The 23,685-nt window shown below is 33.4% G+C and overlaps 6 protein-coding genes across 12 annotated transcripts; 4 read left to right on the top strand and 2 right to left on the bottom strand.

Annotated features, from left to right (window-relative positions):
- Positions 1 to 37: 37 nt before the first annotated feature.
- LOC135128029 (uncharacterized) lies at positions 38 to 2,197 on the top strand. Its single transcript, XM_064054824.1, has 4 exons — positions 38 to 1,378; positions 1,437 to 1,607; positions 1,662 to 1,840; positions 1,889 to 2,197. The coding sequence occupies exons 1-4, from the start codon at positions 215 to 217 to the stop codon at positions 2,073 to 2,075; spliced, it is 1,701 nt and encodes a 566-aa protein (XP_063910894.1). The 5' UTR covers positions 38 to 214; the 3' UTR covers positions 2,076 to 2,197.
- Positions 2,198 to 2,286: 89 nt separating this feature from the next.
- Positions 2,287 to 3,548, top strand: LOC135128032 (ubiquitin carboxyl-terminal hydrolase isozyme L5). The gene is made up of 4 exons (XM_064054830.1): positions 2,287 to 2,459; positions 2,510 to 2,573; positions 2,624 to 3,115; positions 3,169 to 3,548. The coding sequence occupies exons 1-4, from the start codon at positions 2,384 to 2,386 to the stop codon at positions 3,506 to 3,508; spliced, it is 972 nt and encodes a 323-aa protein (XP_063910900.1). The 5' UTR covers positions 2,287 to 2,383; the 3' UTR covers positions 3,509 to 3,548.
- On the bottom strand, positions 3,498 to 5,201 carry LOC135128033 (uncharacterized). The gene is made up of 5 exons (XM_064054831.1): positions 4,890 to 5,201; positions 4,684 to 4,829; positions 4,404 to 4,634; positions 3,953 to 4,231; positions 3,498 to 3,900 (listed from the first exon to the last, which is right to left on the bottom strand). The coding sequence occupies exons 1-5, from the start codon at positions 5,086 to 5,088 to the stop codon at positions 3,811 to 3,813; spliced, it is 945 nt and encodes a 314-aa protein (XP_063910901.1). The 5' UTR covers positions 5,089 to 5,201; the 3' UTR covers positions 3,498 to 3,810.
- Positions 5,202 to 5,448: 247 nt separating this feature from the next.
- Positions 5,449 to 6,966, top strand: LOC135128034 (multifunctional methyltransferase subunit TRM112-like protein). The gene is made up of 2 exons (XM_064054832.1): positions 5,449 to 5,728; positions 6,614 to 6,966. The coding sequence occupies exons 1-2, from the start codon at positions 5,651 to 5,653 to the stop codon at positions 6,908 to 6,910; spliced, it is 375 nt and encodes a 124-aa protein (XP_063910902.1). The 5' UTR covers positions 5,449 to 5,650; the 3' UTR covers positions 6,911 to 6,966.
- LOC135128030 (uncharacterized) lies at positions 6,962 to 15,188 on the bottom strand. Of its 5 annotated transcripts, XM_064054825.1 has the most exons (10): positions 14,927 to 15,188; positions 14,766 to 14,871; positions 14,561 to 14,668; positions 14,227 to 14,387; positions 13,792 to 14,079; positions 8,829 to 9,079; positions 8,594 to 8,774; positions 8,424 to 8,546; positions 8,262 to 8,363; positions 6,962 to 7,996 (listed from the first exon to the last, which is right to left on the bottom strand). In XM_064054825.1, the coding sequence occupies exons 1-10, from the start codon at positions 14,992 to 14,994 to the stop codon at positions 7,780 to 7,782; spliced, it is 1,605 nt and encodes a 534-aa protein (XP_063910895.1). In that variant the 5' UTR covers positions 14,995 to 15,188; the 3' UTR covers positions 6,962 to 7,779. The 5 variants fall into 5 exon arrangements, with proteins under 5 accessions (XP_063910895.1, XP_063910896.1, XP_063910899.1 ...); XM_064054826.1 differs by lacking the exon at positions 14,561 to 14,668; XM_064054829.1 differs by lacking the exon at positions 13,792 to 14,079 and having other exon boundaries at positions 14,927 to 15,183.
- A 3,913-nt stretch (positions 15,189 to 19,101) lies between these two features.
- Positions 19,102 to 23,446, top strand: Sgl (sugarless). Of its 3 annotated transcripts, XR_010280318.1 has the most exons (9): positions 19,102 to 19,401; positions 19,526 to 19,691; positions 19,737 to 19,874; positions 20,554 to 20,749; positions 20,800 to 20,966; positions 21,020 to 21,166; positions 21,254 to 21,709; positions 21,760 to 22,462; positions 22,529 to 23,446. XR_010280318.1 is itself a non-coding variant. In XM_064054834.1 (8 exons), exons 2-8 carry the CDS (start codon positions 19,533 to 19,535, stop codon positions 21,937 to 21,939), a joined length of 1,443 nt encoding a protein of 480 aa, XP_063910904.1. In that variant the 5' UTR covers positions 19,102 to 19,401; positions 19,526 to 19,532; the 3' UTR covers positions 21,940 to 23,446. The 3 variants fall into 3 exon arrangements, 2 of the variants coding, with proteins under 2 accessions (XP_063910904.1, XP_063910905.1); XM_064054834.1 differs by having other exon boundaries at positions 21,760 to 23,446; XM_064054835.1 differs by having other exon boundaries at positions 19,103 to 19,401; positions 21,260 to 21,709; positions 21,760 to 23,446.
- The last annotated feature ends 239 nt before the right edge of the window (positions 23,447 to 23,685 follow it).

Consider the following 23,685-nt stretch of genomic DNA (forward strand, 5'->3'; position numbering starts at 1 on the left):
TAAAACTAAAAACCCTAAAAGCAAGTGCAACTGGGCATGCGCAGAAACGTTATTTATTTTCAAACAACGGTTCAATTCAAATTCAATTTCAAATTCATTACACATTGAACTGAAGTAACAACGAACATAAAACAAACGTTTACAAGTGTTCAGCGTCCTGTTATTCAGTTGCGAAAGTTGTGTTATAATTGTCATAGAAAACTTTACCCCTGAAATGGATTCTTGTAATAAAAGCGTGAGTAAAGACAAACTAACCCAAAGTAAAAAAATGAAAGCTCCTCAAGTGAGACAAACTTTGACCAGCAAGTACCGAATGCTTAAAGCAAATCCGTTACTAGTGCACGAACTCGAAAAAAAAATAACGTCCAACAATAAAGAAGAGTCTGTTTTAATTACGCCTCTGAAAACGTTGGTCAATGTTCTGGATACTGATTCAGAAGTGTTATCTAAATTCAACATTTCGTACAATCCTGACCCAACATCGTTCACCCTAAAAAGTGACAAAAGTCTCAGACGGTGTGAATCCAATAAAGAAATATCAAAGCACGAATTTGTACCCCCAGTTGCGCTACCCCGGAAAAAGTTAACATTACAAAGTAGTCTCAAAGCAAATCCACCAAAAAAAGCACAGTCTGTCCCAAAACTAGTCACTGACAGAAACTTAAACATGTCTTCAAGTAAAACTGTGAAAAAAAAATTTACCACTGGAAGCTCCTTAAGTGCTGTACAAAAAATAAAAACTGTGAAACATGTCAACAATGATGCTTCAGTTTTTAAAAATAAAAAACCGTCAATGCCTGCCCCAATTCACTCTAACTCACAACAGATAAGAAATGACCAAAAAGAACTAAAGACTCAGCACAACACAAAGACAAAGTTGTCAAATACTGATGGTACTCCTCACTCAACAAATAATCTTCGAAGGGTTAGCGTTACTCCAAACAAGCCTCAATTGTTAAAGATCACTTGTACTGACAAAGACACTCAAAAGAGTTCAATGATAACACCAGATATTCGAAGCACTTTGACTCCGGTATTTTCTGCTAGGAAAAATTCTCTATTTAACACACCAAGCAATAACAGAAAATCAATTTTTGTGTCAAAGCAAATTTCCAACGAAGTGACACAGAAATTAAGTGAATGGCTAGAAATCAAAGGAAAAAGTTTTAAAGAGTATCACCATTTGAAGTGTTTTGGTGTCCATGCTGAAAATACAATAAAAGCACTAAACTGTGACGGAGAAAAAGAAAATATTGAAAATTCTGTCATAATTGAAAATAACAATTTCATTAAAGAACCGCCTGCAACACCTGAAAAAATTAATCTACCTGCTGTTGCACAAACAGCTTTAGTAGATCTACATAAATTAATTCTGGATGTATGTATAGCACTTTATGTAGTTATGAAATTTACCTGTTAATATTTTTTGTTTGTAGGGGTATCCACCAGAACAGTGTGACATTTGGTTGAAATTAATAAAACAAAAATGTGGCCAAGTTGAAGAAGAACCCCAGTACTGGGAATGTCGTGCAGCTCTAGAACAGACAAAAGGAAATATAAATCTAGCAGTTGAGTGTTACAAAACTGCAATTATTCAAGGGGCTGAAGTAATATTCTGCTTAAAACTTATTAGTAACTCAATCTGACATCTATAATTTCAGGTTCAAAATGTAGATAAATGTCTGGACCAACTTTTGCAGAAATTCAGTTTGTTGAATATTTGTAACGAAAGCGGTCCTCACGTGAACAAAAACGACCGAAATAAAATTGTGCAAGACGCTAGAAATATTTTTAAATCTAGTATTATTCAGTTTGCTGTACAAGAAAAAGTCCTGAAGAAGTAAGTCAAACAGAAAAATGTTTGGCGCACTTAATTTTTAATTTTTAGAAAAACAAGTGAAGGTACCACAGTTGAAAAAAGAGTTTTTGCAACTCCAGTCAGAAGAAGCACAAGATTGTCAAGGTCTGCGTTTACTTCCACTCCAGGGATTCACATTTATTCGTCTTTACAGGAGCTTGACGCATCTGTAAGAGATAATCTAAACTTCCAGTGTAACAGCGCACTGAAAGAGTGATGAAAATATGATCATGTGGGACCTGTGTAATTCATTTTATTTCAAGTTGTATATTTTTATCTATGCTTTTTTATAATTTAGATATGTAGAAGTGCTGGCTTTATTTAACGAGAAATTAATAAAACTATTGAATTATATTTAAATAAAAACAAAATCTGCTTACTTGGTGTTTGAATTTCGCGCCATGTGGACGATAAATCACCATTAAAATATGGCTGGCATGACAACCATTTTGTAAGAATTTTGAGGTTATATCATAACAAGCATAAGTTTAATCACATATATCTTATCATTTAATACACGTAAAAATGTCAGAAACGGCAGGAAATTGGTGTTTAATAGAAAGCGATCCAGGAGTTTTTACTGAATTAATTCGAGAATTTGGTAAGTAGTTTTACCGCCACAATTTTTCGTATAAACACTCATTCCATTAGGTGTAAAAGGCGTCCAAGTGGAAGAACTGTGGAGTCTGGACCCAGAACAGTTCGAAAATTTAAAGTAACACCTCACCATTGTCTTTCAACATGTTTAACACATTCTCGTTTTAGACCAATTCACGGCCTCATATTCCTATTTAAATGGACTAAAGATGATGAACCGAGTGGTTCCGTCGTTCAAGATAGCCGGCTGGAAAAGATCTTTTTTGCACAGCAAGTTATAGAAAATGCTTGTGCGACACAAGCTATTTTAAGTGTACTCTTAAACTGTCGTCATTCTGATTTAAAGCTAGGTCATACATTAAGTGAATTGAAAGATTTCTGTCAAGGTTTTGATGCAAATATGAAAGGATTAACTATAAGTAATTCACCTGTTATTAGGTCAGTTCATAATTCTTTTGCTAGACAACAGTTGTTTGAATTTGATCCTTCTTTGGCTAACAAAAATGAAGACGTTTTTCATTTTGTAAGTTACGTGCCCATTGATGGGAGACTTTATGAACTTGATGGTTTGAAAACTGGACCCATTGATTTGGGTCCTGTTGCAGCAGATACAGATTGGGTTGATGTTGTTAGGCCGATCATTGAGAAAAGGATACAAAGGTGTGTTGTATATTGATGTACAAAATTCAATATTGTAGTTATTGTTGTTGTAGGTACAACGAAGGCGAAATCCATTTCAACCTGATGGCGATAGTTAGTGACCGAAAAATGTTATATCAGAGACAAATAGAAACGATACAAAAGTACATTGAAGAGTCTGGAATGGAAACAGATTCTCAACAGACTGAACTCGCACGACTTCGCTTACTAATCGAAGAGGAAGATAACAAAAAACGCCAATATCAGGTTGAAAATATTCGACGCAAGCATAATTATCTACCGTTAATAGTAGAAATTTTAAAAATTTTAGCCAAAGAAGGAAAACTGCTGGCTTTGTATGAACAAGCTAAACAAAAATCTCTCAAAAAACAAAAAGCGAAAATGTCTTCTTAAAATTGTGTATTTTTCGTAATAAAAGTAATTTTCAAATGAATTTTGTTGTTTATTTAAAAAGTGAATATTCTTAAGCATACAGTAGTACAGGATTGAACAAAAAACTTTTAATGTTTTGCTCTAACTTTGGTAAAAAATAGTTCCATTTCTCCAGCATATTAAAATTAAGGACAAACTAACTTAATGAACCTACTTCATATTTCTTAAATATTGGTTAAATAATCACTCTTCAATTATTTCCCATAAGGCAATCTAGAAAGCTATTTAACACTATAATTTCTTAAAAATGTAATATGGAATGTCTAAGATCCTCTGTAGGTTGAATACCCATATGGACTTAGAAGTATGGGTATGTGATAGTTTTCAGTAATAGTTCGACAGTCAAATACCACCTGCAAATTTTTATTAATATACATTATAAATTATTTTCATTGACTTTCTTACCTCAATGAAAGGATACATGGTATCTTGCTTACGTGCATCAAAATATCTATCCACATCATAATGCAGTTTGTATCTTCCAGGAGTAAAATCTGCTCTGTCTACAAAGCCAGAAAACTTCCCATTAACGTTCGTAATTCCTTCATTAATATATGTCCATCTTCCATCAATCAGTTTATACAGACTAACTTGTAATCCAGACACAGGGCATCCTCTTGTGGTATCTAACACGTGAGTGGAAACTGGCGCTTTCATTTGATTTGCTTGGAAATTTTGGTTGTGCTATTAAAAAATAATGATCAATATACAATGAAGTCACAAACTTAAACACAGAAACAAATAAGGAAAATGATATAACAAAGAAAGAGACTAGTTTGTTTTATTCTTTAACAAAAAGAACAATTCAATGAAAACAAAAATAGCACCAACAATGGCAGAAACCAAACCTTCCTACCTTCTCAAATGGGACTTGATGAATTTCCATAGTTGCCTCCTCTTCCTCTTCTTCTTCAACCAAGTCATGTTCCCCATCTTTTTGAAGATGGTCGTCATCTTCCACTTCTGAAGTGATTTCAGTGTACTCTATTGCTTCCGCCTCTTCATTATCAATTTCTGTCTGGTTAATGTCTTCCTCTTGGAGAACTACAGCATGAATTTCTTGCTGTTCCATGGCCTGGGCTTTATTCTACAAGATTTGAAAATCAAGTCACTATTGTGTGAATGTAACATGTTACCTTTCGAGTATTGTGTATCTGCGCGGCCTTTTGATGTCTAATAGTGCAAGTGTGTTTAAGCAAACTTAACCGATGAGCATGCAAAGTTTTCTGGCAATATGTACAATATGCTCTTGTGGGTTCACCAACAACTCCTCGAAGCCAGCCTTTGACAAACACAGTTAAATATAGATAACATAATGCAGGCTTAATGGGCTTCATCTTACCTTTAAAATCTGGCATTTGTTCCCACGCGGGGCGATAAGTCTGTTTGTAATATTTCCCTCTCACGATATTTGAACTGTTGGTCAAGCCAAGAGGTTCGTATGACGAGTCATCTAATTGTACAGGAATTTCGTCCAGTTCTTGTGAATCTTGAGATTCTTCTTCGCCTTCCTGAATCTGCTCTGTTTCTTCGCTTTCCATTTCACCCGCCAAGATCTAAACCAGATCAAAACGGTTATTTTCTTAGTTACTAGAAAGATCAAATATAACTAAATGGAAAAATGGCGACTATACACATCTTCTAGGGTTTTCCCATTTAGCACAGGAGTTAGTGGAACCGGAAGTGCTGCGCACGACAAACAACCGGTTTAAAGTTGAAATTTGATAACGAAGAGTGAAATCGTCACTTGTTTGTTAGAAAATTCATGCGTAAAAAATTAAAGCGAATTTTGAAACACATTCGTCGATACTTGCGTAATTTATATTGTGCGTCGTTTGAAACGAGTGTTGTTGTAACGAACTGTCGGTGGTTTCCGCCGTCAAAATGGCGTCGTTTTTTCAAATTATAGTAACAAAAACATGGTTATAGACCGCACTATATTCGCAGTCGAACAGCAATTTGTGAAAATCATAATGAATATAGATAAATAAGGACTCAGTAATAGGTTTGAAGAATTTAGAAGAAATTATTTATTGGAACTGACAGTACAAGTAAATTGAATTTGTTGTTTGTGATCTTCGAATAAGGGCTGCTGAAACAAACATGAAATTGTTAACTCATAACATGCTTACTTCTAAATGCATGAAAGCTGTAACTGTTGGATATCCACTTGCTATTAACGTGAGTAAATCATTTAACTGTGTTTTTGTACTTTCAAGCGACAATAAATTTGTGTATATTTAAGGTTATGTTGATTGTAAACTTTGCATTTATTTGGCGAGCTGAATAGGGCTCAGTGGTAGTAATACAAAAACTAAAATCAAAAAACATACTGCGAAATATTATTATTGTTAAATGCTTTATTTATGTACCAAAAAATTAAATGAAAACGCCGCCCTTGAAGGTGAACCCTATAATAATTTTCTAATATACATATAACTAAAAAAACAGACTTTATTTAAGTTGTTGTGTAACGTTCCTTTTATAAAAATGATTTAGCATTGCTAGAATGTCACAGTTTTTTTTTAACCACGTACCACCTACGCGAAAATTTAAAAGAAAAATGAGTAAAACTAAAATGAACCACCCACAACTTGTTTTTGGATAAAAAAAACTCGTAGCTGTTAAACTAGATGTAAAAATTTCCGAGGAAAAAGTACGTTTGTGTTTGAGTTTTTGAGTTAAACTAAAAAAACGCAGTGGTATTCTTCAGAATATGCAAATTGATTGAAATTTGAAATTTCAGTTTTTATTATTATCGACATATGTATTTGTCCCTACCAAAAAGTTGATGACGTCATCACAAAATTTTGTTAAGCAAAGTTCACTTGAAACATGGACATGACATGCTTCTTTATCTATTTTGTCTTTAATTTAACAAATATAAATACAAACCTTTGCCAGTATTTTTGAGAGATCTTTTATATCATTTTTTGTGTTACTACCCAACATCTATTCCACTTTATATTTTAGAAGCACGCTACAAAAATATTAATTGTAAGGCAGTTTTTTATCTAAACTAGTACTTTAAATACAAAAAAAAAACACGAATGTATTACTTCGCAGGCGTCAGATGTTCGTGTGTCAGAGGTGGACTTCAATCCTGACTTCATTGCAAAAATTATACCCAAGGTCGACTGGGCGGTATTGTGGAATGCCGCTGAGAGCATAGGGCAATTGGAAGGTCTTCCCAAAGAAATTGTGGAAAACTATGAAAACGACCAAGATTTTTTGAAAAAGGCACACCATGTACTACTGGAGGTTGATGTAATAAACGGCGAACTTATCTGTCCAGAAACTGGAAGGAAATTCCCCATAAATAACGGCATACCAAATTTATTGTTAAACGAAGATGAAGTATAGTTTTTACATTAGACGTAAGGAATTATTTTAAGGTATAAATAAACAGTTAAGAGACATATTGCACTATTTTATTACATCCAGTATACATGCAGTATTATTGTAAATATATGGCACAAAAGAAAATGAATTATAAATAAATAATCGAGAAGAGATAAGTTATACAACAATCGTAGCTAAAAACTATCCAGATATAGTTATAGTGTATACAAACAATTCCCTGTTCAAGGTGGTGACACTGCAAAAATTAGGGGAAATATTGTAGCTGTTACATTATGAAGTGAAATCTAGAACACCACGACGGCAAAAATATCAAAAGGCCGCAAAAAAACAATATTTTTTCTCCTACATGTACTACTCTTAAAATACATTTACAAAAATATTTGCAGTTAAAATATGCAATAGTGAACATTTGTTACGGACTGTGAAATTACTGAATTGGATTTTCTTTCTTTACCCACTTTTTTGCTGAAGAATGGGCGGCATACGTTATTACCCACAGCCTTCACAATTTTTTAAAATCATTTTTAAAAAGCTACACACTGCTGCAGCATTATCACTAGAATATTGCCATTAACACGATACATAGCTGACATATATCACATAGATGTTAAGCTGTATAAAAGAAACAAACTAAAACATTGAGTTTTTTCGTATTACCTTATTTGTATACTGTTTTTCCTTGGATACATTTAATAGCAAATATTTACCCTCGTGTATTTTAAACTACTGTAATTATCTTCAGGTTGTGCTTATTGTGTGCTGTGTGTTGATGAGGTCTTTTAAATTTTCTACTTAAATATTCAACAAAGATTTCAATAACGATATGCAACCGAAATTCAAGAATTTTAAATGAGATTGCACATCAACTGCTACTTTCCTCGAGATTCTCCAATACTGACGTTTTTCAACTGAGAAAAAATGCTGCCTTTTGCTAATCCCAATTTTGGACCTTTGCGCAATTCTGGGTTTGAGCCGCGAGGCTGATACTTCTTGGTCCCCAATAATGAAAGATTAGGACCTTTTTGTAATGTTTGTGGACCTTTTCGAATATTTACATTAGGTCCTTGCCAGTTCATATAATCTTCCCTAAAAAAAATAATCATGAACGTTAAAACAACAGGGAGAATATTTTTTTTGGAAAAATAACATCATATTGCTGTTTCCTAATCTATAGATTACCTGTGGCTCCACCCACTTCGCCATTTTCAAACAACTTTTGACAAATAATGGTTTCGAGAAGTGGTGGGGGAAACCGCAGGTAGGGTATGAATTAGAAACTAATTAGCAAGTATTTAAGTTAATTCAGTCTCAGAAAATGGATGAAAAGCGGAGTAAAAGAAACAACACTTACAATAATATTTTATTATTTGGTCCTTGCGTTAAATCTGGATTAGGCCCCGTTGTGTTTGTGAGATTCTTAGATCTGAACTCCAAGGCATCGTTTTCAACAATCCTATGAAATATATTTATGTGTGTACATTAAATTTTCATATAAATGGTACCCGTTACGTACCTGGAATATGTACTTCTGTCTTTATCTGACTTATCTGATTTCAATAATGATTTTATGGACTGTCTGCTCTGGGATACAGGCAGGGTAGTGCTTTTATTAACATCTACGTCTATAGCTATCTCCCTAAAATTAAATGACAAGAATTACAATTATAACATTGAAAGAATTACTCGTTGTCAACTTCATTGTCTTCGTTCTGTGTACTTTCTTCGACTTTGTTATCGGAATCTTCTTGTTTTATAATTTCGAGAATCTGATTCGCTCTGCTTTCGTCAAAATCCACACTTTCCAGTGCTATCGTAATTAAGTGTTCTGCTACACCTTCAAACTTGTTCTTCAATTTTTCAGTAACTGTAACCCAAGCGATGTCAGTTTTTAATCAGTAAATTTTAAACGAAATATTACGTGCCGCCTTTTCTTCTGACGTTTTCATCTGAGGGGGTAACGGTTTAGGTTCTTCCTTCTTAATTTCCTCCTCTTTTTTAACAGGCTGGCTTTTCATTTCGACTTTCTGCTGTGCCATCTTTACAGTGTCTTTTCTTTCAAAACCCATATCCGTTAAGATTTCTGACGTTTTCTGTATATTGCTTTCATTGTTGCTGAGTATATCCAAAATAACCGTTTCGTCTGCTTTTGGGAAAATTGACTTCATATACCTGCAACTACGTACCGTCATTTACTTTATCCAAAATAATGTTTTCTATGAAAGTGAATAAAATAAAAACAAATGACAATTCTAGCTGTTATAACCATCACCAAATAAAAATTAATAAAAATTAAAGCATGCTGAAAAAATATCCACAGAACGGATGCAGGTATCCATAGGGACAGCAAAGTTTTGCTATTGTCGAGGGTGAACGGAGCACTGTTAGTGGTATAAATGGTAAATGATAATTTCTACTACGTGATATTGGGGGAATGCTGCACAATATGTATGTAAACAGATTGAAATGGTAGAAAAATTGGAAACGGATTATTTAATTTTAATATGTGTGAGATGTTGGTTGGTCATCTTATACACTCTTGGGTGTATTTAATTAAGATAAGTGTCACTTCAGGTTTTAATTATGCAAAGGTTACTTGCCGAGTGAAGTATACAACTCTTAACACGAAAAAAGCAGCAAATAAAATACACGGTAAATTTAATCACCTTGCATAAGTAAGTTGTAAATAAAAACTTTTTTTATAAAATTATAATAAAAAAAAATGCAACTTTGGTGTGTTTAAGATCTAAAGGAGCAAATTATAATATCAGAAGTCCATAAGAAATGAATGGGATTTCCCTATCAGATCGTTAGAATATTCTGCAGTCAATTAAAGACTTGTTTTAAGAGATATAAGATGACGTTTTAAGAGCGTTCCAAAAATGTAAGATTTATTATTTTTGTTGTTCTGGGATAAAAAAATCTAGCGAAAATACTCAAAAGTATCCATAAAATACCAAAATTTCGAAAATCCGACAAATTATCCTTTTATCCAAGTTTCAATACTTGTTGTATTATTACTCACTATTTTTTAAAAGAAAACACAGGATCATACCCATTCTAATTTCGCATGCATTATTTTTGTAATTGATGGAGACTTTTACGATTTATTTATTATAAAATTATTTCCAATGTTGAATTTTGCAAATGTTCGAAACGTAAAAATATTATAAAAATGCATATACTTACAAATTAAAGAAAATGTCACTACATTGTTTAAAAAACTATCTATATTATATGTTTAACACGCCACAACTACGCATTGTCAAATAAATTTCCCTTAACTCATTCAAAATATCGACCAACTTTACAGGAAACAAATGTACTTTTCGTTATTCAATTGTTTCGTGTACAAATTACCACATAAAATCAATAATTTCCAACAAATAACCTTTATCACTGTTTCATTACCCGTGAAAATGATTATTGTATTCTTATCCGTTTGTCGGGTATGAAACTTGTTTATTTCTCATTTGGAAAGCATTGTTAAATGTTTTTGTAAAAGCGTATACAAATTTCATCACACAACGGTGTGACGCTTTGAGAAATAAATTCGTAATAGCAATAATAAATATATAAAAATAAACTTCTATTTTTTGTCTAATCAATAATTATGAAAAAAATTGTTTATTAGATTATTTTCACAATAGAGTTAAATTTTTAAGTAACGAACATTATTGAAAACATAATGTTAAATCAGCAACTTCAATAACACAATAAAAAATTGGTCGAAGGTTATTTCGACAGAACTTCCCTCTCCCCTAAAATACAATAAAACAAATCCAGCTTTTTCGAAAAATTGTAAATTTTGATTATGTGATTTTTTTAGTATAGACTCATTATATTTTGCACATTTTGGATAGGATTTATTCGGCAAAATTTTGAGATGAAATCATCATTTTTTTGGGAGGGGATAAACGAATAAATTTTGCTTAATGATTTACCATGATTGCGATAACCTTTTTCGGTTTTTCAGTTTTAAAGTTATATTGCAAAATATTGTTATTCAGTTTTGAATTTTTTCCAAAAATCCTGGATGTCTAGAGTGAAAATTCGACGCGGATTCAGACACCACAAGTGCATGTTACTTTATGAAATAAAAAAAAAATATTATAAATTTTGGAGATGACGTCATACAGAGAGACGGACAGACAGACAGACAGACAGACAGACAGAAACGGGAGACCACTTTTTTCGTACTTTAGAGGTAATGACAGCAGTTTTCGAGAAAATATGAAAGTGGCAATTCGATAGACTCGATTACTATACTTCCTTAGCTTACGCTCGGGAAGTAAAAATTAAACATTTTTGATAAAATGTGTAAAAAAGTGCCCAATTTTGTGTTTGAACGAAAAATATCAATAACTAAATGAAAATTCTAGTTTAAAAACCCCGCCACTTTTGGAACACTCAAATGTGAAGAGAATTTTTGTAGGTATTGCTTGATTGTAGTTTGACAGATTTTGCTATTTGCGAAAAGAAATATATGTTACGTATCTAACATTACCCACAAATTCTTGTATGTTTAATTTTTTTGTAGTTAAGATTTTTTCAGTTTACTAAAGGCCCTAGAAAAGTTATCACAATCAATATCTAAATTATAACATGAATACAAATGACAATGAACATGAATGTTTTAAATTTAAATAATATGTAACTGTTTAAAGAAAGCTCAATGTTGCCACATTTTTTATTTTTAAGCAAAATTTTAGTCTAAAACTCTGATGCAACTATAAATTCTAAATTCCAAAAAGTGTATAAATGCAGTTTTAATTTTGATCATTTTTCTTAATAAACTGTGGAGCTTTTAGATAGATATAGTACATAGTCGGCCACCCCTTTTTTGAAAAAAGCACGTCGAAAAATTTTGAAAAAAAAATGTGATTACGTGATATAAAACTATATGTCATGCTTAATTAATGGAGATCTATTTAATTTTGAAGGAATTCGCAAGGAACATAATTTTTTGTTAGGAAAACATAGCTATATTTTTTTTCTTTTAGATTCTCTGATCTCGAAATTCGTTTTTTCAAAAAAAAAAGCCTCTTATTTTGTACTTTCGTGTTTTCAGTACCACTATTGATGGCTACTTCGTAATATGAGTTATCATTTTCAACTAAAAATGATAAACATTATCCATGCACTTTTTATAAAAAAGGTTAAGATTTTTCTCAACATCTATACACAAAAATTGTTTAGAAAAGTATTCCCTTAATACTTATCTAGGTTTGAAAAGTCACAAGAAAAATGTTTAAAAAACTTCCGATATAGAAAACAACTCAGAAAACCTAGCTAAAACGCCACTTCTCATACTTTATATTCTCTACAAATTAATAGAAGTGTTTCTGTTGTAATACAAATTAAAATATTCTATGAATTTTTAAATAAGTTTTTTTTCCTTAATTTCAACTCCAAGAAAACTATCAAAATATGTTAAAAGCTATAAAATTAATAAATGGTCGAAGGTTATTTAAAAACAACTTCCCTCGATTTTAAGTTTCTAAGTACAGTCCAACAAATCCCGCTTTTTTGAAAAATAAAAAAAAAATTCGTGGCGTAAATAACACTCCCATTCCAAGCGGGCGCGGCCCGCATAAATGCGGACAATATTAAATATAAAGCAGATAACCAACGGGAAAAAATGTATTCTCAATTTCTCGGTACATGATTAACTATATCATGAAAATTTTCTAAAACATTATTACAGCTATGTGCAAACAGAAGGGTAACCGCCAATACAGTGGTCCATTTGAACCTCTCGTCGGAATTAATAGCCTCACTGTACTGTACAAAAGTTAGTTTTTCCTTCAAATTCACGCATTTTCATTAATATAAAACGCAAAGATTTTTGTACTACAAACTCAATTTATGGATAAAAATTTTGATTGTTAACGTACATGGTGTTAATTTGGCTTAGCTACGTCAACTGCATCTTTTGTTCAAAGTAATTAAAAGTGCTCTTTCCAAAATTGGGGTGAAGTTTCTTTCTTTTTAGCTACAGATTTTTTTTGCAGTATTTTGAACTATATATTTTTCCTTTCCTTCTTAGATATAATTTTTCAGTGACGTTTTTTTTTTCTATATAATAATAAAAAGTCGATAATACGTATATCCTAATTTTGTGATTGTTTTTCTTCTAACAATACCCTTTTATGAAAACAGTCATAACTTAAAAATCACCTGAAGCTTTAATTTTTTTTTTTTTTTGGCTGTTCTTTATCTACAGGTGTCCCAGGATAAAACTCCGCGCCTTGTATCGAGAAGGGGCAGAAATAATGGGATTCGGTAAACTCCATTGTTTTTAACTTGAAGGGCGAAGGTTAATTTAAATACATTGCATAATATGACGCATGTATGGCGTTGGCCTTGGGTACAAATCTTTTTTTTTTAATTGCAACATACATTTTTTAGCGAATTTTGATAGATCTTTATATCAAGATTACAACAAATTAAACAAATGTTTTATATCATTGTAATCATAATTTAACGATCTATCAAAGTCCATTAAAACAAATATACATTAAATAAAAAAAAAACAAATTAGTGTCGCGACGCCGACGTCACTAAATTAAGCTTCCCTCTTCAAGCTAAAAGCAACTGTGTTTACAGAAATTCAATATTGCTATCCGTTCTTAAGATATAAAACCGCGAAATTATATCTTGTATATTAAAAAAAAACTCGATTTGTCATCATATCACGATTTTTCTGAAAATTCTAGCTATAAACTTGTACTTGATGCAGCATGAAAATTTTATATAATATTAAAAAATTTACGTCATAATGAAGACATTGTTTGTGAAACAAGGGTATCTCATACTAGTAACGTAATTTTTTGGAGAAGACTAAATAGGTAACACCATAATGGGACGAACTGAATTAAGACCTTAGTTTTAATTTAGGAGAAGAGTGGGGCCTTGGAGAACTTCTGAAACCCTCTCCTATGCGTGGAGAGCCTGTGTATGTGCTGTTCGTCCCCGATCCAGGTCTTAATACTGGACTACCACCCCTGGAGCTAGAGCGGAGCCCAAGGGGAGGCGTCTTATGTAATGCATATACGCTGGGATGATGAATGTTTCGCTGAGGAGGGGGAGTTGCAAAAGGTCCAGGCGTAGTAATTGGATTTTTTTCCACCTGCAATGCACTTATCACAACAGCTTCTCGATTGTGATACCTAGAAAATGGTAAGAAAAGCAAATGAAAGGCGGTGTTAGTATGAAAAAGTGGTATGTACAAAAGTGAACCCAGACACTGTTAGTTTACACAACACAATTCACGGTACACAATGCAGATGGCTATGGAGGTCCGCTATGATACTTACTTTTTCATCAATAAGCGAATATGAGTTTCTGAAACAGTAGGAAACATGGCACTGATTTTAGCAATAGCTTCATCAGTGTCTTGTTGAATTGTTAAGGAGCTGTCTTGAATTTTTGCTCCTCGTAATGTAAGAGGGCTTGAGCGCGATGTACTACGTAGTTCCTTTAAAAAACATCACTTCAGGTTTATGCAGCATATATTCGTTATCAAAAATAAAAACCGCTACATATACAAAGAAAAACTTAATGCCAACTACTCAAGATTGACTTAATTAAATAAAAGCAATAACTCATCCACCCTCATACTGTAATAGCACATTCTACAAGCAATAATACCTGGAACGCGTTCGGTTTAGTGCTTTGATTTGTGGACATTTGAAATGCTGGAATAGGTGTAGTCTGACTTGGATACACATAATTCCTTCGTAAATCTGGTGAACCATGCTATTAAATCCAAGTAACGCAGCATGTTTAAAGAACACAATATATGAATACATGTAAATTACCTCAATATTAAACGCAGTGTTGGTTTTTAACTTACTTGAAGGGGTATGTGTTCAATATGTTTGGGAGTTGCATGAATTGACCTGTAACGATTTCGAGGATCATCCCAGGTAGTAGTTTTGGTATTGTGATTTATGTAATATCTGCAGAAAAAGGTACGAAATTAGCAAACTTAATGCCGATTTTATGATTACTTACTGTTTTCCTGTGAGTCCATCGATTTTGCACTCCCAGCCTGGAGGCAAGTTGTCTTGCAATTCCGTCATTTGTATTAACAGTGAGTGTTTAACGATGTTTTATATTCAATTGTGCACTCAACAAAGCAATAATATTTGTATTTTGTCGTAGAACTTCCGAAAACAAGATGCTACAAATTCATTTATTTATTTATTTACTTTTGACAATACACCGCTTCGGGACACAGAATATCCAACTTGACGTGTTTGACAGCGACAAGCTACCAACTTAATAAATAGAAATAGCAAGTGGTATCCGGGGTGGTTACTGTTACGTTACTGTTCTGTGGTTACTGGCATTGGTATGATATTGCGCACACAGTTTGCGCATTTTGTGTGACGGCTTGTGGCTGCCATAACCGCCAACTTTAAAATCCAGCTTGTTGCATGTTCGTATTATCACTATCAACTAACGATGCCAAATTCTGAACACATGTTATTAGCATTCAATTTAGCACCTTCGAAGATAAGTTAACCCATGATTAAAAGCTGAACCGAATCCCAATCTCCGATATAACCTCACATATCACTTATAAATTGACATTTGACAGCATTCGAAGTTGCCAGAAGAGCGTTTCGGTCGGGCAATGTGACGTCACGTGGCTGGTGCTCAAAGCAGACAAAAATTCATCCATCGGATTAGCATACCATGTCTTCTTGCACCATGGTGTTCTCTGGTATCTGGTAAGATAACAGGGTTGGAAGTGAAGGTGAAGTGGGCTTGCTTGGAAGAGTTGAGATCTGTGGTTGAGATGCGTCACTGTCGTTTTGTTGGGTGTGAGTGAAAACACTCGGTAAGGTAGTTAGAATAAGTTTAGTTGATTTGGTAGTTTAAAAAACGGGGAAGCCTTTGTTTAACGAAAATTAATCGTATCGATAGCGACGCCACAGTTTCCCCAACAAGCGTAGCTAATTCACCAATCTGGAAGATTAAACTGATTTTGGCAAATCACATATCTTCTAAGAAAAGAGAGGGTGGGTGGGTGGGGTTAATACCTGCTAAGATAAGAGTGATTTTGGCAAATGAGATAGCCTCCAAGAAAAGAGAGCGATTTCTTATCTTAGCAGGTATTAGCCCCGCCCACCCACCCTCTTTTCTTAGAAGATATATCTCATCTGCCAAAATCACTCTTATCTTAGTAGGTACTAGCGGACGGGTGGGACTAGTACCTGCTAAGTTAAGGCTGATCTTGGCAAATGAGATACCCTTTCGATAAAACTGAGTTTGGCAAATCACATCCCTTCCAAGAAAAGAGCGGGTGGGTGGGCGGGGCTAATACCTGCTAAGATAAGAGTGATTTTGGCAAATGAGATACCCTCCAAGAAAAGAGAGGGATTTCTTATCTTAGCAGGTATTAGCCCCGCCCACCCACCCTCTTTTCTTAGATGGTATATCTTATCTGCCAAAATCACTCTTATCTTAGTAGGTACTAGCGGACGGGTGGGACTAGTACCTGCTAAGTTAAGGCTGATCTTGGCAAATGAGATACACTCTCGATAAAACTGAGTTTGGCAAATCACATACCTTCCAAGAAAAGAGAGGGTGGGTGGGCGGGGCTAATACCTGCTAAGATAAGAGTGATTTTGGCAAATGAGATACCCTTCAAGAAAAGAAAGAAATTTCAATTGCCAAAATCGCTCTTATCTTAGCAGGTATTAGCCCCGCCCACCCACCCTCTCTTTTCTTGGAAGGTCCTTACATAAGGATATTCCTATTCTCTAAAAGGTAAAGGACCCTTATACATAGATGCGTTGTATAAAGGTGAAGTCCGTTATAGTTTCCTTTGTGCAGTGCGTCGCCTGCGTTGACAGTTGCGCTGATAAAGCCTGCCGAATAGCGAAATTGGACGATATGCAAAATTAGGACACATTTTGCCGAGGGCGCTAGTTATCCTTCGTTGACAGTTGACCAATTTGAATGTACAGAAGAAATTGTTGGTTTATGATGTTCCGTGTAGGTTTAGGATTGTTGGTGAAGTTTTTCATTGATTATTATTGATTGATGAAAATGGTTTCGGTTAATCAGTTACACACCTTCTTACACCTCTCTCTTACACCTTTGTTAAACTGGGGAACTGCATGTCTTTGTAGCCTGCATCTACCCACAGAATCGTAGAAAAAATAATTTTTATTAAAATGAAGAATACAGACTTTTGGCCTCTCCGAAGGAGGTTCAAAGTTTTCTTAAATGAAATTAACGTTCATTATTACGTTATATCAAGAATTTTATTTATTTTTTAATAGTTAAAGAATGCAAACCTTTCAAATTTTCCCCAAGAGTGCTACTTTTTGTCCACGCAGAAAACCTCTGCTTCTGCGTTGGAAACTCGTGGTAGGTAACATTTGAATTACTGTTTGAACAGGATGGTACACAACAATGCATTTTTAATCGTATTTTATTAGTTCAAAATTACGAAAATTACATATACAAACAAATGTGTCAAATTCAAATTTGAGCTGTCATTCAAGGATAACTAGCGCCCTCAGAAGGAAAATGGCGTCGAAAGTAACTACTGGATTATCTGTCAAAGGTGGCTATTCGGCAGGCTTTGTCAGCGCAACTGTCAACGCAGGCGACGGTGCAGTGTATGGTCATATGTGTCACTTTATGCAACTTATCTGTCAGTTTCATTAGTTTTATATAGTGACCGTTTCTAAATAAAAGGAAAGAAATGGAGAATCTGTGATTATTTAACCCAGAGAAATTACAAAGAAGGTATATATGAATCAGAACAATGATGTCTTTGTCTAGTTTTATAGTTTCATGGTTTAAATTTGTTAATATTAACAAAAAACACTAAAAATCGTCATGTTAAAGTTAATTAAGCCTAATTAAGCCTTTAACAAACGGATTCCTTATTTAAAGGTTAAAATACAGAATTCGGCCCTTAATGAGACTGTTCGGGGGACTAAATTTTTTTCCTTAGGTAGTTATCATCTGGATATCACCGAGACGTACAGTTTCAGCCACAAAAGCTTGGGCAGTTCTGTCATTCCAGTGACATAAGCTCTAAAACAGGCTTTACATATTTCTAACCTCAAATCTGCCATGTTTGTCATTTTGACCACTGACATTTTGACGTAGACTGGAATGTGGATGATGACGTATGTCAAAATTTATATGACTTATGTCAAAATTTATTTTTTAAAAGTGTCAATCATTGTGACAATAAAGCATAGACTACACCGTGTTTTTTCAAATGACAGAAAAATACTGCCCAAGATTTTCTGGCCGAAACTGTAATTGTTGATAGAGAGTGGCATAATTTGGTTTTGTTCGTTTTTCTCCCTTGCAATCATAACAATGTTTCCATTTGATGTAGTCAAAATCCAGGAAAATTTAAGTCTAAGCTAAATAAATGCGTGGGGTCGTGTGGGGCGCAGACGGGGTGTCTGGGTCGATTTTGCATGAAGGTTTACCCACAATCCCAGATTTTCTCTACCATGGACTAGGCGTTTACCCAGCTATCTTATTTGCGGGGAAATGTTATGAATCTATACTTGTGATATATCAATGCATCTATATTTTTTAGAATTGCTTATACAGGTGAAATGAATGAAAAAGACAATTGATTTTATTTCTCACATCAAGAACGTCTTTATTTTCTCAAAATTTTGGGAGTATTATTATTAGTCTCACACCCATGATCACGCTGTACCTATACAAATCGACATAGATATTTTGTTGAAATGTTAAGGTCATCACAAAACTTTGTAATGAAAAACTACAAAAAACTCACGTGAAACATTAACATATAGGAGTTATCACATACATATCACTATTACTGAGGTAATGTAGTAAAAAAATAAAATTCGCAAAATCAAATTTTTATAATTTTTTGAAAAAGCTGGATATATTGTTCTGTACTTTAGGGACGAGGGGAGTTTTGTGTAAATTAACTTAGACCAACTTTTTTTATTTTTTTTTTTGATTCACCTGTCGTGAAAACAGTAGTTAGTCGCCTAGTTACGTTATGTTACTTGTGTTCAAAATGATAAATTCACGAGTAGTATAACTTATAAGTGTTATGTGCTACGCAGGAGTATTGTGAACGAAGCTTTATAAATTTAACCTTACCGATAAAGACGAAATTTTTGACAGATGGCAGCTGCAGAATAGTCAATTGACAAATTGACAGGTCTGACATCTGACGTTAAAATATATAAATTCGAAAACATTCACATTAGGACGTCAAGTGCGGTTTTTTTGTACACGAATTTATTTTTATAGTCCTAAAATCTAAAATAGTTGTTATATGCAAAATAAGCAAATAAGCTAATAGATAATGCTGTAGTGTAAAGAAGGGAGTTATAGGTTAGTGGGCGTAAGCTATGAGTTGGAGGTTAGTGTAAACGAATTTTGGAACAGTGAAGACGTTGCTTAGATTTCTCAGAAGAGATTCATTTTGTAGACGTGTAGTGTAGTCGACCAAACAAGTAAGTTTGTTTAATAATTTCACGAATTACTTTATCCCTTTTTAAACAATAGACCGTATAAATTAGCACTGCACAAGCGAAAACAATGTGTTAATTCAAATTATAACTCGCGTTTTAATTTCAGTCACGAAATGGTTATTAAAAAAATTTGTTGCGTCGGCGCTGGATATGTTGGGGGCCCCACGTGTAGTGTCATAGCCCTAAAATGTCCGGAAATTAAAGTCACTGTAGTTGACTTATCCAAAACAAGGATCGCCCAGTGGAATTCCGACAAACTTCCCATTTATGAGGTAAAAAGTGCCTGTCCATGACGTCAGTTAAAATTTATTTTGTAGCCTGGTTTGGATGATATAGTAAAAGCATGCAGAGGAAAAAATTTGTTTTTTTCAAATGATATAACTACCGCAATTTTAGAAGCTGACCTAATATTTATTTCTGTTAATACACCAACAAAAACCATTGGTAATGGTAAGGTAAGTACAATTTACCTTGACCAATTTATTGCTTTGTTTAAATTCAGCTGGAAGCTGATGATGAAATGATGTGTGCTCATCTTTGCCAACAAGACATCATATTAACCTTTCAAATTCCTTCATCATTAAGACTTAATATTCAATGATTGTAAATTATTGAGGCGTTTTATTAATTTTAATGAACAAAAAACTATCAGTGTAATAGTTTGTGAGTCATTTTTTAAAGCAAACTATTTGTTAATTTAAGTCAGTGTTTTTGCACAATGAGAAGTTATTTAATTAAGAATAAAGATTATCATCACTAGTAGAACTTAGATTATTATTAATACAGAGAGATTTGTAGAGATTTGTGTTATCTTTCCTGGTAGGATTAGTTTCATTGAATTCAGCTTGTAATTTTTATGTGCTGTGTAATACCTCCATTGTAATATTGTTATAAGCTAGTTGATTTTATTTCAATGGGGTTTGATTGATTGTTCATGAAATTTTAAACAGATTTTATATTAAATATTGATTAAAAATGCACGTTGAGCTAGGCCACTGCGTGTTCTGCAATACTACCATTTTTTTAAAGAATTTTGCACACAGATTTAAAATCGATTTGTGATGAAATTAAAATTACAAATACTGATAATTTTTACAACAAAATTCTAATCCTAGATTAATTCCCTGATTTCAGGGACGAGCGGCCGATCTGAAATATGTAGAAGGAGCCGCGAGAATGATAGCAGAAATTGCCCAAAGCGATAAAATTGTCGTTGAGAAAAGTACTGTTCCTGTTAGAGCGGCCGAAAGTATATTAAAAATTCTAAGTGCCAATCAAAAACCAGGAGTATCCTATCAGATACTCTCTAATCCGGAATTTTTGGCAGAAGGTTTGTTGTATTAGTGCCAACTACAAACTTACAAAAAAAAAACTTTTAAGGGACTGCTATAAACGACCTTATTAACGCCGATCGGGTACTAATTGGTGGGGAGGAAAGTCCTGGTGGACAAGCTGCCATTGAAGAGTTGTGCAGTATCTATGAACACTGGATACCCCGAGAAAAAATTTTTACGACCAATACTTGGTCGTCAGAGTTGTCAAAATTGGTGAGATATTTTTTGAGGTATTGGATCTGAGTTAACTATATTTTGTAACATAGGCTGCGAATGCAATGTTGGCACAAAGGATATCCAGTATAAATTCACTGTCAGCTGTTTGTGAAGCGACTGGTGCTGATGTATCAGAAGTGGCCACAGCAATTGGTTTAGATTCGAGAATAGGTCCCAAATTTCTTCAAGCTTCTATAGGTAATTATTTACTCCATTTTCGTGTCGATTTAGTTTATCACACCTTTATTATTTACAATTATTTTGAACATTCGTGTTTAATTATTGGTTTTGGTGGGAGCTGTTTTCAAAAGGATATCCTCAACTTGGTGTACATTTGCGAATGTTTGAATCTTCCGGAAGTTGCCGCCTACTGGCAGCAAGTAGTGGACATGAACGAATACCAAAAGTCCAGATTTACTTCCAAAGTTATTCAGTCGTTGTTTAATACCGTCAGCGGCAAAACGGTGACGATTTTAGGATTCGCGTTTAAAAAGAACACTGGAGATACTAGAGAAACTCCAGCGATACATGTAGCGAAAACTCTTCTTGATGAAGGAGCTACGTTGAAGATTTATGATCCAAAAGTGGAAGAAGAACAAATTTATTATGACCTGACTCACCCGTCGGTTTGCGAATCCCCAGAGAAGGTGAAGAGTGCTATTACTATATATCACGATGCGTATTCGGCTTGTGAGAAATCTCATGCTATTGTGTTATGCACTGAATGGGACGAATTTAAGGTAATTTTAATTTTTGTTGGTATGTTGTAGATTGTAAAGTGATTTTTTAGACCTTGGACTACCACAAAATCTACCATGCAATGATGAAACCTGCGTATATATTTGATGGTCGCAAAATTTTAGATCATCAGTCACTTATTGACATTGGTTTTCATGTACAGACCATTGGAAAAACTTTGCAGAGACCTCTCTTGACGAGGTTTTGTGGAGGAAATTCTTGTGTTCATTGATCCATGGTCTTGTATCCTGGCTACTGATTACCGTTGTAAGTGTAGGAAATGTTACACAAATTTTAAAATCTGTATTAATGCAGTTCACAGTTCTTAGAACATAACGGTTCTTTATTAAAGCATGTACTTAAATTCTGTGGTAATGATTTTATGTATCCGTACAATAAAGTAAGGGAAGTCTTATTCTGTCGTAAAAAATTAAGATTAAAGGAACAACATTTAAAGACTGAAAAAAGGCTTATAAAATTCGCCCATTTGTTTTTACATATTGTCTTTTTCAAATTATGTTCAGCTGTCATACTATTTGATGTTAGTAACACTATAGTAATAATTACATACATCATTCATTTATTTATCTGATTTATTAATCGTATTATTTTTAATTGGCATAGATTCAGGTTCTAGCATTAGCAACTTGGGACTTGCATCAGTATTGACGATTTATCTCATTGTTTTGCCATCTTATTCTCACTATAAACATTGTAATTATTTTTAATTTGTATTAATTGCTATTAATGATGATGTTTTTTGCATAATGAAAAAAATGGGTGTAGTATACTACAGCTTAATTCAAAAATTTAGTGGAAAGTGGACCGTTTGTCTGAACTTAACCTAAGTTTTCATTTTTTGCTGCGTCGCCAGGTGTGCTGGAACTGGAATGACCAAACACTGCTTATGAACAATATTTTTATATATATAAAAAATAGTTAAAAATTCAGCGTTGTAAAAAAATGAAAATTTAATGTTGAGCAAATATAAAATATATTTTATTTTATTTAAATCGCATTTTCTTTATTACTGTTTATGCTATTAATATCTTAAAATATTACATATTTATATATTCATAAAACGGTACAAGTGCTAATTCAGTTTCGTAACTTAAATTTTTCAAATTTAGTTCAACACTTTTTTCTACGAAGTTTGATACAGCAGCATTTTAACATAATCATAGAAATAATTTCAACATTCCTTGTGCTGGGCCAACTTAATGTAACTTATCTGCAAAGTCTACAATGAAGGAACAAGTTTGGAACAATTTTTTACATAACTGATTTGTTTATTTTTAATAGCTTTAAGTGCGAACGTAGTGCACAATGTGTTTGTGTTTTAGTTGTAATCCAGAGTTTTTTTAAATTTTAGTTGTTTTTCTTGCAAGAGTTCATTGTATTTTATGCTTCATTGTTTAAAAGTAAAATTATAAATTTTATTTTATTTATGAATGTGCAATTTATATTTTTATTTGTGCTTATTTTGTGAGTAAAGATTTCCAAATCAAACCTCATTTTTGCAAACTCAAAAGTCAGGTGTTGGGACTGGGGCGGTTGTGGACGGTTGTAAAATTGTGACGATAGAGTTTGTTTAAATACAGTAATACAATAAAAATTGGGCGGTGATGGTTTGGAAATCAGTATTTTAATCATGAGTATTTTTTGAATATTTATATAAAATTATTTTTGTGGTAAATAATGTAAGTGCAATTTTTATAATAAAGTAGTAAATAAATCAATGTTTTATGTTATTATTAACGCTACATGTAGTTTGAGGGAATAATGTTCGCTTTGCTCATACGGGGTAATCACCATAAGTTGTCATTTTAAAACGTACAAGTTGATTTGGCTCTGGCGCCATCTCTACGAAGTTCAAACAAGTAGCGCCAGCTGTCATTTTGACGCCCTCTATAATTCATACGAAATAGTGAGCAAAACTTATGACGGACACGGCAAATATTTTTAATTCGGTCATTCT

This window comes from Zophobas morio, unplaced genomic scaffold, assembly GCF_036711695.1.
Source record: "Zophobas morio isolate AGI-343-1 ecotype UQ-CSIRO unplaced genomic scaffold, CSIRO_AGI_Zmor_V1 ptg000012l, whole genome shotgun sequence".
NCBI lineage: Eukaryota > Metazoa > Arthropoda > Insecta > Coleoptera > Tenebrionidae > Zophobas > Zophobas morio.